This window comes from Crassostrea angulata, chromosome 4 (assembly GCF_025612915.1).
Source record: "Crassostrea angulata isolate pt1a10 chromosome 4, ASM2561291v2, whole genome shotgun sequence".
Taxonomy (NCBI): domain Eukaryota; kingdom Metazoa; phylum Mollusca; class Bivalvia; order Ostreida; family Ostreidae; genus Magallana; species Magallana angulata.
Genome location: NC_069114.1, coordinates 26,298,599 through 26,316,487, shown reverse-complemented (window position 1 = coordinate 26,316,487; position 17,889 = coordinate 26,298,599). Strand labels below are relative to the sequence as shown.

The window sequence follows — 17,889 nt, the reverse complement described above, 5'->3', positions numbered from 1 at the left end:
TACCACTTAACGTGCATTATCTCTTGATAGTAAAATTAAATATTTAAAAAAATATATGCTAACTACTAATCAGTGTGCAGTTTCCTCAAAAGTTAAAAAATTTAGTTAATCATAAACTTAATTTAATGTATTTGTAAATATTTACATTATAATTGAAGTACAAATTAAACTATGTCTCTACATAGGCGGCATAACTTACTCATTTTATTTAGACTACATATGTGTACAGGTGTGCAGAACCCCCTCTATTGAGTGTATATTTGACGTAATTGTTATAAAATGTGTACTTTATTCCCAAAAAAATTTACATGGATTTTTTTTAAATTTGTAATTCATAAAGATAATCAAGTAAAACAACAAGAACGTAACTTTAAAATTCAATATGTCATCACGCCGTAAATGATGACAACAATAATAACTATTAATAAGTCATTTTCATAATCTTTTATACGTGAGTATGTCTCATACATGTTTGGTTCTTTAATAGACATCCAGCTTTTATAGCTTTGCTTAACATTATATACTTTAAAGTACAATGTACATCGAATTCATAAATGAGATGACGTACTTCAATTTTTACAAAAATGAAAAGAACTTTTAAGCATGTGAATTACAGTACAAAAAATCATTATGATATTGGATCTTATTCTATGTGTTCTCAATTTTAATTACGATGATTACACAGTTTTTATATTTAGACTGATGACAATATGGCTACCTCTGTATCCATACGCTGGGCTAACCTACCGTAGACTGATCTGTTCTATTGTCACGAAACAGGCATATCTAATTTCATTTTAATAGTCAGGCGATATCTACATGTAAGTGTACATGTATGTGTATATAAAGGCAATCAGATATGTTTTGTCTATTGAAAGAAACAACGCCATCATGGGTTCTTTTGGGAATATGTTGTTTATTCTTGGTTTGGTCGATTTTTCTGTTGTAGTGATTGCTGTTGAACCTCATTCTAAAATCAAAGGTATGAAAAAATATATAAAATTTTTCTGAATGTAAAGAGATAAAATCATGTTGTTTTAATATTTTATCTGTGTTTTCAGATAAATATTTCTTTTATTATAAATTATCTCTAAAACATTTACACGTACTCAGAACTTACCAAATTATTAACGATATTTTTGTCTTCGTACAGGCAACGTGGAATCTCTGCTTGAGTTGACCCCATGGAACTGGAAACATTTGAACTCGTCCTTCAAAGTGGATACCCCCATCACTGTGGACGTGTCCCTCACCTCTCACTACAGACTGACCGGGAAACACCTCAACAAGTTTCTCAGTCAGTACTCTCTCTATCTTGGCCAGCAAAACTTATCTTCTTTACCCTTAGAATATTTCTCCAAACCTTTTATACCAAAAAGTCAAATTAATGTTAATAAAACAGGACTAATAAAAATATACCAACATAAAATATTTTCGACAACTATGTCACAGTTCTTAATATTCATCCTATGTCGGCGGAATGGAAATAACATGATGATAACATGAAAGGCTGGTTGCTACCAGTATCTGAGCAAAACAAAAAAGTTATTGACTAGCATTTTGGTCAAACTATCTGTTGAATCTACAGACAAAAATATTGCTCTTTCTCTGGTCAACGTTCTTTGCAGGTTCAACAAATCAAACAGTATAAAAGCCATATGAAATCATTATGTCAGGTAGCTTATACAGCAAGTGCCCACCATTTTATGGAGTCCTATTAGAAGTTTAGATCGTGTAAAAGACGGAGGTTATGAATTTTTAAAGTTTATTTTAGTTATCTATAATGATGATATACGACACTAACTGCCGGCAACATTTACGTGACCATCAGTACTATACATTTTAATTTTACAGGGCTAAAAAAGCAAAGAGATTGTGCTTCCATTCTCAAAACAATACCTAACACTAAAAGAAAGGACGGTGTGTACACGATATACCCGGATATGAAGACCAAAAAGTTGGTGTACTGTGACATGACCACGGACGGCGGAGGGTGGACCGTGAGTCTTTACTGGTTCTTTTTATAACTAGTTTTTCATTATGCCTGCACTGGTTCCTTACCTTACACATTTATTTACTAAAATTTACTCTTTCAAATTACCAAAACATATTACATAACAGGCCGTGAGTGTGCTTTAAAAAAATAATTATTATTAAGTTTGGTATTATTTCCATTCAAACTCAAACAGCCAACATCAGATAAAAATGTTCTAAAATACAGTATGTTTAGTTAGTCTCAAGTGTTGCCTTGCAGGTAATTCAAAGACGTATGGATGGGTCTGTTGATTTTTATCGCTCTTGGCAGACATACAAAGCCGGATTCGGGAAAGCACAAGGAGAATATTGGCTAGGTAAGATCAAGGCAAAACACATATTTTTATTTTATCTCTGCATCGATTTTGTGTGTTGTGCTGGTATTAAATTAAAAAATCAAAACCGTCCCTCGAAAAAACATACTCCAATATAAGAGGTTAGGTAATGGATCGGACGAGATAAATGAATTCACAAACATTTAGTCTGATGCTACATCTCCCCAAGTAAAGGGTTTATGGGGGGGCACCACAACTAACTGTGAATAGCGGGGCAGATTAGAAACCCTTGACTTGGGAAGATCGATGACTTTACTAATGATAGTTACATAAATATGACATATTGGCATGATAAATAAAACTGAACTACATATTAAAAACACATTCTTTTGTATGATATTATGATGACATTATTGCAAAAATTCAAATTTTTATAGGAAATGATGATATTCATTTGCTGACCACAAGCATCAAACAGGAGCTACGAGTGGATCTACAGAAGTCCTCTGGTAATAAGGCCTACGCCAAGTATTCCGCATTTTCTCTAGGGAGTGAGTCTCAGAAATACAAGTTAACTGTGGGGGGATACAGCGGAACGGCGGGTTAGTAGTTTACTATCATTTAAATGATAGCTTGTATATCAGTTATGAGGATTTGCTGATAAACTTATTTCGGAGATAAAATGTTATTTTAGGGGATTGTCTTGGAGAGATAACTGGGATGAAATTTTCAACAAAAGACCAGGATAATGACACCTGGAAAAATCAGTGTGCTGTGACTTATAAAGGGGCATGGTGGTTTGCTTCCTGTTTGGATTCTGATCTAAATGGACTTTATCGACCATCTGCTGTAAACACCTACCTCAGCGTTTGTTGGTACAAGTTTGGCAATGAACTTCGTGGTATGAAGAAGGCATCAATGATGATTAGATCCAAAATCTAATTGTTCGTTAAATAAACTTTAAAACAAAACGCAGCAACATTGTGAATGTTGTTCTTTGTAGTTGTTTTATTAATTGCATTAGATCGAAAATACTGAATGAACTGGGACCCGTTTCACTAAAAGGCGTACGCATGGCGTAGGCTTACGGCTGGCGTAAGTCCGGACTTAAGTCAAATATTTGGACTAAGGTCCGTTTCACTAAAAGGCGTTACTTTGCGTCCGCCTTAAGGTATCACACCGGTAATCGGCCAATCAAAATGAACTTAGTCAATTGTAGTTCCATTAATACTTCAGAATTATTTTTTTCCTTGACTGCATTTTTACATTTTCCTTTACTCAGTTTTAAAAATGTTTGTACCACTGAGTAGGATATTCATGTATTTTGTTAGGTGATGATCTTTTTTCACAGGTACTACTTCTTTCAGGGCACATGCAGCAGCTTCCTGGGGAGTGTGCAGTCTGTTTACATACAAATGGAAAACACGTGGTTTTGAGGGTAGACCTGTTTGGAGCTAGATATTTTGAGAAAATGCAGTATCGCTTGCCCTTTTTATGGTGTTAGCTGATGAGATAGGTAACAAATAACATTTCCTCCGAATATTTTGTCATGAGGAATACAAACTGATTTTTAAGAATGTTTTCCCCTCTATAGTGCTATATAGTGAAAACAATTACTGGTGTGATACCTTGAAGATAAGCCCAAAATCTACACCTAGCCAGGGGTAGTCTTAACTTTCGGCGTAAACATAAAATGGTTGCTAATTCTATTGCTGGGGAAATTGTTGCTGACCATAATGTTAAATTGTACAATTTTTGCATGTAAATTTGATTAAATTCATATGAAATTAAGAAAATAGAGAGTTTTGATAAAGAGTATTAATCCCGCATAGAAACTTTCTTACTATGATTTACATATACACATTATTTATATTTGCACTTGCTTAGTACACGTTTAAACGGTATATTTAAACCCAAACAGTCGATAGTTTTCATTTGATTATAATTTGTATTCAATAATTTGATTTACGTTTCATATTTTTTTAGTATATCAAGTAATGAATAAGGCAGAAAATATACATGTATACACGATGTACATATAGTGGAAAGGTGTGTTTGTATGGGAAATGTGTAATATTTCAAGCATTTCATTTTCCCCCCAACTTCTCCGCATAATTTTGTAAATGAACTTATTGGATCTACCTTATTTCATAATAAATGAGTGAAAGGTGTCATGCTCAGGTAGTTGAAGCTAGGTAAATCACAAATGTATCTTTCAGTATTGTTAAAATGTAAATACTATTAAATATAATAAACCTCCTACCGTGTTTCAGACTTGTAAAAAGTCCTTCATTTTTTTTAAATACTAGATAATTTTTTTCTTATCATACAACAACTGTAAAACACTGACTTTTAGATTTTTTTTCCCGAGGGTTACATACATCTACGCTATATTAACTTAAAATCTATATGATTCAATACACTAATTCAAAATATACATGAATGTGTACTTGGACAGATATGTTGAGTTCACCATACATCGGACACATACATCTTTACCTCGGTCCGGACAACTTTGGTTAAACATTTACAAGTAAAGGTGAACGTACTTATGTTTTGTTTCATTTATTCCTCAATAAAACTGATGAACTTTATTATTATCATCTAGAATTTGACTATGACATTGTCAAAGAAATGGCAATATAGGCATTGTGAAAAACACCATCATTGAAAACTTGGTTACACAAATTTTACACAAAAAGATAATTTGAATGTTTGGCACTTGAATGGACTACGTGAAAATGTACCTTATCACTTAAATAATTCCTAAAAAACTAAACTCTGAAATAAATTGTGATAAAAATTAACCTTGGAATTTCATTTTTTATTTTCAAAGTCTTGTTTGCTTCACATACATGTAATACATTGACACAAATCTAAATGTCAAATTAAAAGATATAATAAAATAATTATACTTATTCCAACCTCCGTTTTGAATTTTTTAATTGCATGAAATAAGAAAATTTTATTTTTTATATACCGAATATAGCTACTGTATGTTTGTTCGATGATTGCTTAATATTGTCCGATCCTTGGTTAAATAGCTCATTACTGCAATGATCCCATTAGCTCAAGATGATATATATTCTTGAAATAAAACATTTCAGCAAGTTTTGTTGTCACTAAACAGGATTAATTTTTAACAACAATATACTGAACGTAAATGTAATCAATGTGCCTAAATACTCTCAAACCCTCTCTCTCTCTCTCTCTATCTCTCTCTCTCTCTCTCTCTCTCTCTCTCTCTCTCTCTTTCTCTCTCTCTCTCTCTCTCTCTCTCTCAACAATCACAAAAATTAAATGTCAAGTGTCTATCTTTTTATCTATCTAGATATACATACTGAGTATCTCTCTATCTTGTCTCCATCTATCGTTCAGCATTTGTATGCGCACGTGCATTAGCTCGTTGTCAAGGACGTAAGTCTGGCCTTAACTTAGTCCGATACTTATATTTACGGCAAGGCGTACGCCTCTTAGTAAAACGCAATTTACGCTGGACTAAATTTTGGCGTACACCCCGAGGCCTAACTTCAGTTTCGTCGTGTCTTACGCGTTTTAGTGAAAGGGGCCGTTGGGTTGCGTTCAAGATCGTAGCTGCTACGAAGGGCTACGTAGTTGAACGGTAAGCTAGCCTAGCCGCTACGTAAATATTCGTAGCCTAAACATTTTATGCTAAGCGTCAATTTCAAGATGGCCACTTTAGTTACCACTTTGTAACAAACAAGAAATCTATTCATTTAGTGTTATTTTATTCATCCTTTAAGTTAAGTTATAATGAATTTTAACATTCATATTTCCGCTTGAAATCAACAAATTATGTCGATGTAATTAGTCTTAACTTAAATGTTTCCAACTTCAAAACTGAGACCTAGCGGTCCGTTCAATAGACCTAGATATATATGACCTAGCAACCAGGCTAGCTGCTACGCATTGAACACAGCCTTGGTCTTTTCACTGTCAAAAAGAGACACGGCCAGTCTCACACTCGCTAACTAACCGTGAGCCAACTTGCTTATTTTTCTTGTACATTCTCATGAATGATTCACTCTCCTTAAATTGGCTCAATCCCACTTACGTGTAGGACATTTCATCAATACAAAGATAAAATGTATAATTGCTTGTTTTCCTGATCGTTGTTTTCAAACTTTTACAATCTAAACAATCCATTACCCATGGAGCTATTAATATTTGTGGGCATCAAATTTTGAAGGATTATGTAAAAATCAGACTCATTGATACAGTGTGTGATTTTGTGGCTGATGATTATACCAATTTAGTATGGTAACGCAAACTGCGCTTCAATGATCACTTAATATCGTGAGACAACTCACAAACTAAACAACGAAAATAAGTATTCAACGAATATTGATGAATCCACCTTTTTAGAATCCATCTAAAATCTAGGGAAGTTTTTAAGAACCTTAATTATTTTAGAAAACAAAAAAGAGAAATACTGTTCGCCACCCAAGAGGTTTTTTTTCCCTTTCTTTTCATTTTATTTTAATGTTCACCGAAAATTCATGTTTCAAAATTTCTCCCAATAGTGAAACGAAAAGAAAAGAGCACAAAAATATGCAAAGAGGTATTATCGAGCTGCAGTCTGTCTTTTTACACAATATTTTATGAAACACTTGTTATGTCACCTGAATTTCTACTCGCACATTCACCGATTCACATGATAAGTTAATACATTTGTTTATATGACACCTTTCCTCTTCACAGACGAGCAGCCACTAACAGCAGCCACTAAGCCCGTAGAAGCTAGCAGCCAATAAAGAAATTCATCAAAGTACTGAGAGTACTCGAACAGAAAATTATATTTTACTTAATTATCGACATATCTTTATTAATATCAAAATGATTAATAACTCAATAATTTGTACGAGCATTGACGACTTCCGAAGCAGTAAAGCTCGCCTGGATAAGAGTTATAAATGCGTCTTTGTTGGATAGAAATGAAATACGTCTATACGGGTCTTAAGTTGTGTAAATAATGTTATCCTAAGTGTAGTCTTTTTTATACAAATAGAAAAACTATATGCATCGTATAAAGTGGTATGCAAACGTATTATGTGATAAAAGACATGATAAATTAAAGTAAATTAAAAGGCATAAAACGATACAAATACAATAAAAACCCCGAGCCAATCCAGTGTTGCAAGATAATTTGTTTACATCGAAGCTGAACATGTGCGTGTTCAAAATTTATTTTCTGCCTTTTCAAATGTTTCTCGAAACAACATCAATCGAAAATTAAAAAGGCATCGTATTATTACGAATATGAGAAAATAGAACACCCAGGATTGTGATTTTATTCTCTAAAAAATTATCATATGTCGCAGTCAAAAACAGCGAAAATCATCAGGTGAAGTTGGGATTATTTTGTCTCAGCCATGTTTAGACGTGAACCTTCGAAGAATACAACAGTGACAATGAAAAGGGTCGTTTTAGCTCACCCGAACTTTGTGATATTTTAGCATTTCACAATGATATGAGGGTTAAAGGAGGGCAATTATCTTTTTTTTTCTTTGAAGTGTACATCAAACAGATACAAGGGCAGTGTTGGGGACCTATGGGGCTATTATTTCCCGGTCTCAAGTTAAGGCTTTAGGGGTACAACCAAGTGGCAATCAGGGGTTCTGGCTCATTTCAGGGGTTTATATCTCACTTGAGATTGACCACTAGAACTTGGAAACACTAGGATTAGGTAGAGGACCTCAGGAGGTATCCATAATAAGCGTTAGAGGGCACCTATGACCCCTACAAGAGTTCAGTTAGCTCACCCGAACTTTGTCATATTTTAGCATTTCACAATGATATAGGGGTGAAAGGCGGGCAATTATCTCTTTTATCTTTGAAGTGTGCATCAAACGGATACAGGGGCAGTGTTGGGGACCTATGGGGCTATTATTTCCCGGTCTCAAATTTGGGCTGTAGAGGTACCACCAAGTGGCAATCAGGGGTTCTGGCTCATTTCAGGGGTTTATATCCCACTTGGGATTGACCACTAGAACTTGGAAACACTAGGATTAGGTAGAGGATTAGGTAGAGGTATTCATAATAAGCGTTAGAGGGTACCTTTGATCTTTACAAGGGTTCAGTTAGCTCATCCGAACTTTGTCTTATTTTAGCATTACACAATGATATAGAGGTGAAAGGCGGGCAATTACTAGTATCTCTTTTATCTTTGAAGTGTGCATCAAATAGATACCAGGGCAGTGTAGGGGACCTGTGGGGCTATTTTTCCCGGTCTCAAGTTTGGGCTGTAGGGGTACCACCAAGTGGCTCCCAGGGGTTCTTGCTCATTTCAGGTTTTTTTTATCTCACTTGAGATTGACCACTAGAACTTGAAAACACTAGGATAAGGTAGAGGACCTCAGGAGGTATCCATAATAAGCGTTAGAGGGCACCTATGACCCTTACAAGAGTTCAGTTAGCTCACCCAAACTTTGTCATATTTTAGCATTTCACAATGATATAGGGGTGAAAGGCGGGCAATTACTGTGGAATCATTTAAATTCGTGGGGGCCAATTTTCGTTGATTATGACCTTTTTGCTGATTCGTGGGGATGTGATTTCGTGGATGCGTTAGTTACTGTTTTAGCAACAAAGATAACTCTTTCTTAAATTGTTTTCGTTGAGGATTTAAATTCGTGGGGAAGAGCTACCCACGAATTCCACGAAAATTGAGCCACCACGAATTCTAATGATTCCACAGTATCTCTTTTATCTTTGAAGTGTGCATCAAATAGATACCAGGGCAGTGTAGGGGACCTGTGGGGCTATTTTTCCCGGTCTCAAGTTTGGGCTGTAGGGGTACCACCAAGTGGCTCCCAGGGGTTCTTGCTCATTTCAGGTTTTTTTTATCTCACTTGAGATTGACCACTAGAACTTGAAAACACTAGGATAAGGTAGAGGACCTCAGGAGGTATCCATAATAAGCGTTAGAGGGCACCTATGACCCTTACAAGAGTTCAGTTAGCTCACCCAAACTTTGTCATATTTTAGCATTTCACCCCTAAATCGTTGTGAAATGCAGAAATAGAACAAAATTAGGGTAAGCTAACTGAACCATTGTAGGGGTCATAGGATTCTTCTAACGCTTAGTATGAATACCTCCTGAAGTCTTCCACCTAATTCTAGTGTTTCCAAGTTCTTGTGATAAAACTCATGTCAGATATAAACCCCTGAAATGAGCCAGAACCCCTGGGAGCCACTTGATGGTACCCCCACAGCCCAAATTTGAGACTGGGAAATAGAAGTATTACTGGTATTGCAAGCTTCGCGAATATATACACCATTTCAACTCGTTGGATAAAGCAAATATAAAATCACACAATATAGATATCCTCTATTTATCAAATGTAAATAAAATGAAGATAATTCAAAGTTAATTAGATATATGCGTGTATATATTTTTAAATTTTAATTAAAGTAGAAATTGTTTCTACATACGCTGACACAGTCACTTCATTCAGACCACATATGTGCAGATATCCTTCTATCGTGTGTATATTTCTCGTAATTGATATACAATGTGTATTTTTATTAATCAAATAAATCAAACGGGGAAATATTTCAATTTGTAATTCATAAAGATAACCAACAAATAACAAAAAGATAGTAACAAAATATTTTAATATGTAAATACGCTGTACGCCTATAACTCATTACAATATTAATATATATTACTAAAGTAATACTCGTAATCTTATATACGTGGGTTTGTATCATGATTATATATTTGTATTTTTCTCTAGATATTGAGCTTTTATGGTTTTGCTAAACATTATATTCTTTGATGTAAAAATAATTCACAAATGAGATAAAGTAGTTATTTTGCAATAATAATAACTTTTTGGTATTTGAATTATAGTACAGGATATTTGTATTGATTCTTATTCTGCGTGTACTTAATTATATTTACATTATTTGCAAATATGTTTCCTTATATGAACCTACAGAATAGCGAAAACGTTCAATTCTGTATGAACTTTTTCATGACGTCACAATGATAATGCTTATAGCACGCGCTTATTCTTTGTCGCTTGGATTATTGTAAACTTAAAATCTTGGTAATTTTAACAGTTCTGGCCGATTATAGTCTTTTTCAAACATAAATATAAGTAATAAACAGCAATGTTAAAAAGTTCACCAGGATATGAAGTTGGTTGGTACGTGATCAAATCTACCAAGAAGCCCTTCGGGCTTCACAGAATTGATCACGTGACCAAACAACTTCATATCCTGGTGAACTTTTTAAATTGCTGTTTATTTCTTAATTGATGACAACCACTACACAAGACGACAACACGACTCTGACTGTAATCATACGCTGGGCTAACATACACTGATTTTTCTATTGTCACGAAACAGGCATATCCTATTTCATTTTAATATTCAGTGGATATCGACATTTTAATGTACATGTATATGTATATAAAAGCAATTAGAAATGTTCATCCATTGAAAGTAAAAACGCCATCATGATATCTTTTGGGAATATGTTGTTTATTTCTGGTTTGGTCGATTATTTTGTAATTGTGATTGCTGTTGATCCTCGCATCCAAATCAAAGGTAAAGATAATGTTCAAAGATATAAAGGTTTACATTCAGTTCAAAAACGTTTATGTGGTATTCTAAAGTGTTGGGTTTTTTAAATAAATTGTTCCAAAGAGTTATTTATGAATACATGTACTCGAAATCTGAATAATTACTGATAGTATAAATAAATATGAATTACCCCTTTAATCAGACAGTGTGGAAGCTCTTTTAATGAGAACCCCATGGACATGGAAACACCTGAACACGTCCCTCAAAGTGAATTCCCCCGTCACTGTGGATGTGTCCCTAACCTCTCACTACAGACTGACCGGGAAACATCTCAACAAGTATCTCAGTGAGTATATATTTTATATATACCTTTAATTTAGTATTAAATCTAATTTTAAATTTACTTAGCTTCTATGATAAAGGCCAAGTCTTGAGGAGACGTTTAGGAATTGAAATAAAAGAATTCATGAAAGGAATTAGAAATATCATTTTTTTTTTTTTGTTAATACTCTGTAGAACTATACTGATTACATCTGTGTATTGAATGAAAGACACATTTAGTGATTGTCAACTTTAAAATAAAGTAGATACTGGTATTAAATTGCTTTTTATACTCACAGGAATACAAAATCAAAGAGACTGTGCGTCCATTCTCAAGGCAATACCTAATACAAAAGGAAGAGACGGTGTGTACACTATATACCCGGATATGAAGACCAAGAAGTTGGTGTACTGTGACATGACCACGGACGGCGGGGGTTGGACCGTGAGTCTTTACTGGTGCCTATTATCTATTTGTATATTTTGTGTTTCTCCAAAGTTTCTCCGGAGGACCGCTGTTACAATGATTATTTGAATTTAAGACCATTTATTCTTGGCATCATCCCCATTTACAATCCAACATAAAAGTTCTCGATATTTCCTTTTCTAAACATCTTTTTACATTCCAATAAAAAAGAAGGTGTTTCCTTTGTCATTAAGCAGCTTTATTAACATTTAGAGAAAAAAGATAACATGTGACATGTTCATGTGTAAAAGGGCAACGGTTATGGTATGATTTGTTACTATGTAACTAGTATATAATTTCAATTTCTTTAACTTGAGATATGTAATAATTAAATATTTGAAATTATAAATTGAAAAACAATAAAAATTAATATAACATCTTTAAAAGTCACACTTGTAAGTTCTCTATCATACTTCATGTAACTATGCCTCTTAATATCTTTGCCATCAATATATGATAACATAAGGGTCTGAGAATTGTACCCCTCTAGGATTATAAACTTACATGTACATGTAGGTTTGTCACACGACATCGACATCATTATAAAAGATTGATATTCTCTAATATAATAGAATCATAAAACTTGTATATAAAGTTTTCAAAAGCTTATCTTTTTTATTTTAGAAATGTGTTGCTAAATTTTGTTTGCACTGTTTGCTTAGTCACCCCTGCGAATGTTCCGAATGTTTTCTTTATCGTTGCTAAGTATGTAATAAATCCAGAGGTGCTCGAATGAAAGATTTCACCGAGATTTGTTCAGTTCCTGTGAATTTTAAAGCGGAAGTATAGGTGTTCGGATAATATTCTCAAAATACTAAAGTTCTGGTCATTTTCCATATCATATCCTACTTTGATTTATGTTAAAACATGAAAATCTGTTAAGATATGTTTTATTTTATCCTCTAGAAGTTATTTAAACTAAACGATAATATCAGAACAGAGTTATCGTTCGTGTTCAACCACTCTACACGTGGTTGAAAGTATAAACATTCGGTTGCTTAATAAAATCAAAGCCATGTTTGAGGCTTTTGGGGTGCAATACCATGTTTTTTTTTTTTAAAAAGTATGGTTGTCTGGTTTGCATCAAAACTTAGTATATCGAGCTATTTTCAAGGAACTTTCTGCATAAAATATTATAGTCTGTTTAAAAATTGATGCTATTACTAGGTCAGGTGCGGATTAAACGTTAATCCTAAAAGGGGGACCGTTACTAAGCATGTTAATTATTGCAATAGCAGAAAAAAATTATAATTTCTATTGACATATTTATTTCTAGAACTCGTTTTATCCTCCAATTATTGAAGATAAAGTTTTAAAATCAATAAACGCATGGATTTTATATTTGACTACAAGTATCTATAGATTCTCTGAAATAGACTATAACCACGAGGCACAATTTTTACTGCGAAACTGATAGGGTCAAATAAAACCACGTGGTCTAGATTAAAAGGACAATTACATTAGCAGGGGTGTTAGTTTCGTGTGTTGTGTGATTTTAGGTGATTCAAAGACGTATTGATGGTTCTGAAGATTTTTATCGTTCTTGGGAGACCTACAAAGCTGGATTTGGAAAAGCACAAGGGGAATATTGGTTAGGTAATGCAACATAATTTAATCATAAATAATATTAATTTTTGTACCAATTGTTTGAAATCCATAAGCCGTTAATCAAAAGAAAATAATACTATATGAGGGGGTTGTGATAATACAAAAAAACGAGATAAATAAAATCCAACTAATTTCTCTCTGTCATACTTTTACTTCAAAATGGACAGAAAATGAAAATTATTGTTATAAAGAACATTCAGTCAAAGAGGCTAGGTAGTACCAGATTTTTTCCCTTATCACAACTGACATCTTAGACATTAATAACCACTTGCATTTCTCTTAACTATTGATGATATTTTCTATCTCTATATAAATTCAAATTATTTATATGGTACAGAACAAGATAATTACGATTAATTGAAAGTAGTCCAAATTTTTAGGTAATAAATATATCCATTTGCTGACAACCAGAACCAAACAGGAACTACGAGTGGACCTACAGAAGCCCTCGGGTGATAAAGCTTACGCCAAGTATTCCACATTTTCTCTAGGGAGTGAGTCTCAGAAATACAAGTTAAAAGTTGGGGGATACAGTGGAAATGCGGGTTAGATGTTGATTATTTGTATTTCTTTTAAAATATTTGGGACTTTTGGTTGAAATAGATTATTTATAAACTAATCAAATGTTTGTTTTAGGGGACGCTCTTGCAGGTCACAATGGGATGAAATTTACGACAAAAGACCAAGATAATGACACCTGGGACAGAAACTGTGCTGTGACTTATGTAGGAGGATGGTGGTTCACTAAAGGCTGTTTAGAGTGTGATCTCAATGGACCTTATCGACCATCTGCTTCAGCCACTTGGCTCTGTGTTTCTTGGTACAAGTTTGGCAATGAAACTCGTAATTTGAAAAAAGCATCAATGATGATCAGATCTAAAATCTAATTGCTCTTGAAATTATCTTTAAAAATAAAACGCAGTAAGATTGTAAAAATTGTTCTTAGTGGGTTTTATCAGCTGTTTTGGTTTTGTCGGTTAGTCGTGTTCGAATTGTATTCATTCTGGCGTCCAAACTGTGCAAGGGAAAGTTTAAAGTGTATGGTTGTAGTAATCAGTACTTGATAAGATTCTTATCGAGTATACCGGTATAATGAAAATGTGCTCTTGTGCATAAATGACAAGCTGCTTTTCGTTCGAAAACTTCAGAAGTTTTCATATATAGTAGATGTTGAATATTGCACAATATTGATGTTAGATATTGCAAATAGTGTGTTACTTTCTGTAATGCAATAATGTAATAATAAAAATGCAAAAAATAAACATTGTTTTTTTGTTTGTTGTTGTTGTTGGTTTTTTTGTGGGGGTTTTTTGTGTTTATTGTTCTTATAATCCCCGTTATGACAACCAATAACATCTTAACGTTAAAAGACAAACAGACAAAATTAAAGTATGGCGCTTTTGCCAGACCTGGACTGAGGTCCCCATTTTTGATGTCGAAGGCCTGCACCCGTAGTTGTGTGAGGGAGATGATGCCGTGGTAGGAGATCCCGGCACTGCTTCTGTTCGTCATCACGATGGGCGTGTCCCCCGTGTAACAGGAGTAGGACACGTTAGCTGGGGGCAGGAGCTTGCCCTTGGTGCTATGCAGTATCACGTTATCTGTGAAAATCAGTTGAAGACGGTGAAGTTAATGAAGATCTTGAGGATTGTTCAGACTTCATGAAGAAGCTGCGTAACAAAATAGAAACAGTTTGAATATGATAATCTGCAATACTATAAATGTTAACAGACTTATTGATAGATTGTTAATTGGGAGTTTCGGTCAATATCTTTATAATGACGTTTCATTTTCATTTTTATGGGTACTGCACTTCAGAAGGACGCGGATTTATACTAGTGCATTATTTGGATTATTGCATTATTTTTTAACATTGATGTTAACTATATTTAAACATGAACATCTCCATATCTATCTGTGAGTTAGCAGTACATGGGTGGTTAAGCATCCAGTGTGTATACATGTACTTGCTACTTACTGGTATCAGATGTAGCATTGAAAATAATTCCCGGGACGAGCGATACGGATGGCATCACTTTTACGGAGTCGTTCAGTTTCAGGAACTGGACGGTGAGCCCCACCCCACCCCCCAAGAAAAAGTCGATAGTGGACGAGTTACCGTCATCGCAATAGCTAATGTTCGTGACCACGGCTTTCTTGTCAAGCTCGATCTGTTTTGCCTGTGGTCAAATTCAAGTAGTTCATGAGTTTTTATTGAATATTTTGGACTCTACTACTCCCTAATTTATCCGTTTGCTTTATTCAATTTGTCAATGAATGTATATCTGCTCAATGGGCCTGCATATCTTTTGAACATTACAAGACTTCATACTTAATATTATTATGCTTTCTGTCAGTTTGTCACTATATATTCAATACTCATCTATTTTCGCATAGTGTCAAAGGATTTATATAGCGTAAGCATACTATGCCGAAATAGAGCACGGCAGATGTTTTGAGAGAAAATCTTCCTAGCGCCGACAGCGGTTTTCGTACTCACGACGCTAAAATCATTCCAGCTTGAAACCCAACGCTTTACCGCTATGCTATATTGACCGTTATCGTACCTAAAGGTGTTTATATATATAAAACGTAGATATACACTACTGACATCAAGCAATTAAAATTATTCATTTTTCATAAAACACTTCATTATTGATGAAAATGTTTAAGTTAAAGTTTCTTATAAACTTTTCAACAAATTGACTGAACATTGAAGAAATTCTACATGAGAATCACAAAAACGTTTTTTTAAATGACGCTTGATAAAGAATGTACAAGAAAAAAATCAATGAGATTTCGTCTGCTAAACATTTCGAGTTTCTCGGTAAGGCCAAACGTCTCTCATTTCTTGAAAAGAACATAAACCTTTGTTGACTTTTTATTGTACAACAACTTGTTGATTTAATAAACGATCAAATCAATTGATTAATTTGAAGAAAAATTAAAATTTAAATTCGCCCCCGGCTCGTGCACCATGTATCAAACCCTGACTACTATTTAGGCATAGTACATGCACAACACAACACTATAATATAACTTGTATATTGGAAGGTCAGAGGTCAGAGGTCAATGACAGTATTTGGCAAAGTTCGAAGGTCGAATTTCCTACCAGACGTGCTTCAAAGTTATTTCTTGAAAGCTATTTTTTTAATAAGTAAATTAACAAATGTCGTGTTAACACTATATCGATCTTTTGAAAAAAACGATACTGAAAAGTTGCAATATGAATTTTACGAAAATTTAATAACAGAGTTCATTGTTCATCAATTTTGAAATTTCTATAAACAATAAATTATTACTCACCTCTGGGCCGGATTTAAAAACTCCAATGACACTGATTGGAAGTGATGTATCAAAGATTATACACGGGGTTCCACTTGGGAACTGGAAATTAGTAATTGCTGTAGCTGTTTTCAAATTTCGAAATTAACTTTATTCATTTCCATGGACATTTTCTGTACATTGTTATTCCGTGTTGGGCAGTGGAGTCTACACACGCTCATCGTAAAAAAAAACCTTTTAAGGGACAACAGGATTTGATGCTCCAAAAAGAGACTAATTAAATCATACTATTTAGTGGATAATCAACTCCTATTTATAATTTACAAGGACATGTATTTGGCTTTTCAAAGATTTGCCCATAGTGCAGAATCTCTGTATTTTTGGGGGGACTAAATGATATCCCAATTTGACTACGATTGTCGAAAATATCAAAATTCAAGAATCCGACATGCAAACTCTAGGCAGTTTGTATTTCAAACGATTTCATTTGATGACAGGTTTACAATAATTGCTATCTTAACGTGATACTTTGAACTGTGTCTGAATAATACTTGTATCTCAATTTTGAAGCAATTTTGATTTAAAACTTACTAGATGTTAGTGCTATCCCAAGTAGGATTAGAGAAGTCCACATTTTTAGTGACATTACTTTCAGATCTTGGATGGTTTCAGAGTTACGATTCAAAGTAATTTACAAACACCCGGATATGGTTCCCCTTCCACATGAATGCATGGCGTGGAGATAAGTTATCGGTCAGAAGTCATATTTTGCAATAACGTCTTTTTCACCCTTTCCCACATTACAAGCGTATATTTACATTATTTAAGGCATGAATTAAACTATGCTCTACCATACACTGATATTATCACTTTATTCATACCACATAATTATGAGTACAGATACGCAGACCTCTTTCGTGTGTATTTTTATTATTTAAATAAAATCGAACATGGAAATATTTCAATTTGTAATTCATACAGATTACCAATAAATAACAACAAGAAAGTAGCATGATATTTCAATGTCTCATTATGCTGTCACTACTGACAATATTAAGAGACAGAGTACATACTCTGAAGTCCAATGGATTAGCAAATGACGTAAAGACCTTATTCTGCAATAATGAAACGACATTTTTGGTATCTGAATTATGGTATCGAGAAGAGTTTATTGAATCTTATTCTGTGTGTATTTAATTTTGATAATGACGACTGAACACTATACTGTACTTACTTACTTACTGCCCGTGACGCCTTTGGCGTATAGGGCAGTAACGAGGGCTCTCCATCCCTGTCTGTCACTGGCTAGCTTCTGGAGAGTGCCCTAGCTTCTCTGAAGCTCTTTCA

General features: G+C 34.1%; 1 protein-coding gene and 1 long non-coding RNA gene across 2 annotated transcripts; one reads left to right on the top strand and one right to left on the bottom strand.

Moving 5' to 3' along the window:
• The first annotated feature begins 867 nt into the window (after positions 1–867).
• On the top strand, positions 868–14,144 carry LOC128181957 (techylectin-5B-like). The gene is made up of 12 exons (XM_052850541.1): positions 868–982; positions 1,154–1,297; positions 1,855–2,000; positions 2,255–2,351; positions 2,747–2,911; positions 3,004–3,117; positions 7,914–7,922; positions 11,065–11,208; positions 11,483–11,628; positions 13,149–13,245; positions 13,638–13,802; positions 13,894–14,144. Exons 1-12 carry the CDS (start codon positions 892–894, stop codon positions 14,142–14,144), a joined length of 1,569 nt encoding a protein of 522 aa, XP_052706501.1. The 5' UTR covers positions 868–891.
• Positions 14,145–15,406: 1,262 nt separating this feature from the next.
• LOC128181958 (uncharacterized) lies at positions 15,407–17,274 on the bottom strand. Its single transcript, XR_008243384.1, has 3 exons — positions 17,134–17,274; positions 16,564–16,667; positions 15,407–15,437 (listed from the first exon to the last, which is right to left on the bottom strand). It is a non-coding gene; the product is annotated as an uncharacterized LOC128181958 (long non-coding RNA).
• Positions 17,275–17,889: the final 615 nt, after the last annotated feature.

Coding starts and splice junctions, on each gene's coding strand:
- LOC128181957 (XM_052850541.1), top strand. CDS start 892: ATGGGTTCTTTTGGGAATATGTTGTTTATTCTTGGTTTGGTCGATTTT. Junction 2,912..3,003: donor GGGATACAGCGGAACGGCGG/GTTAGTAGTTTA, acceptor ATGTTATTTTAG/GGGATTGTCTTGGAGAGATA. Junction 13,246..13,637: donor ACAAGGGGAATATTGGTTAG/GTAATGCAACAT, acceptor CCAAATTTTTAG/GTAATAAATATATCCATTTG.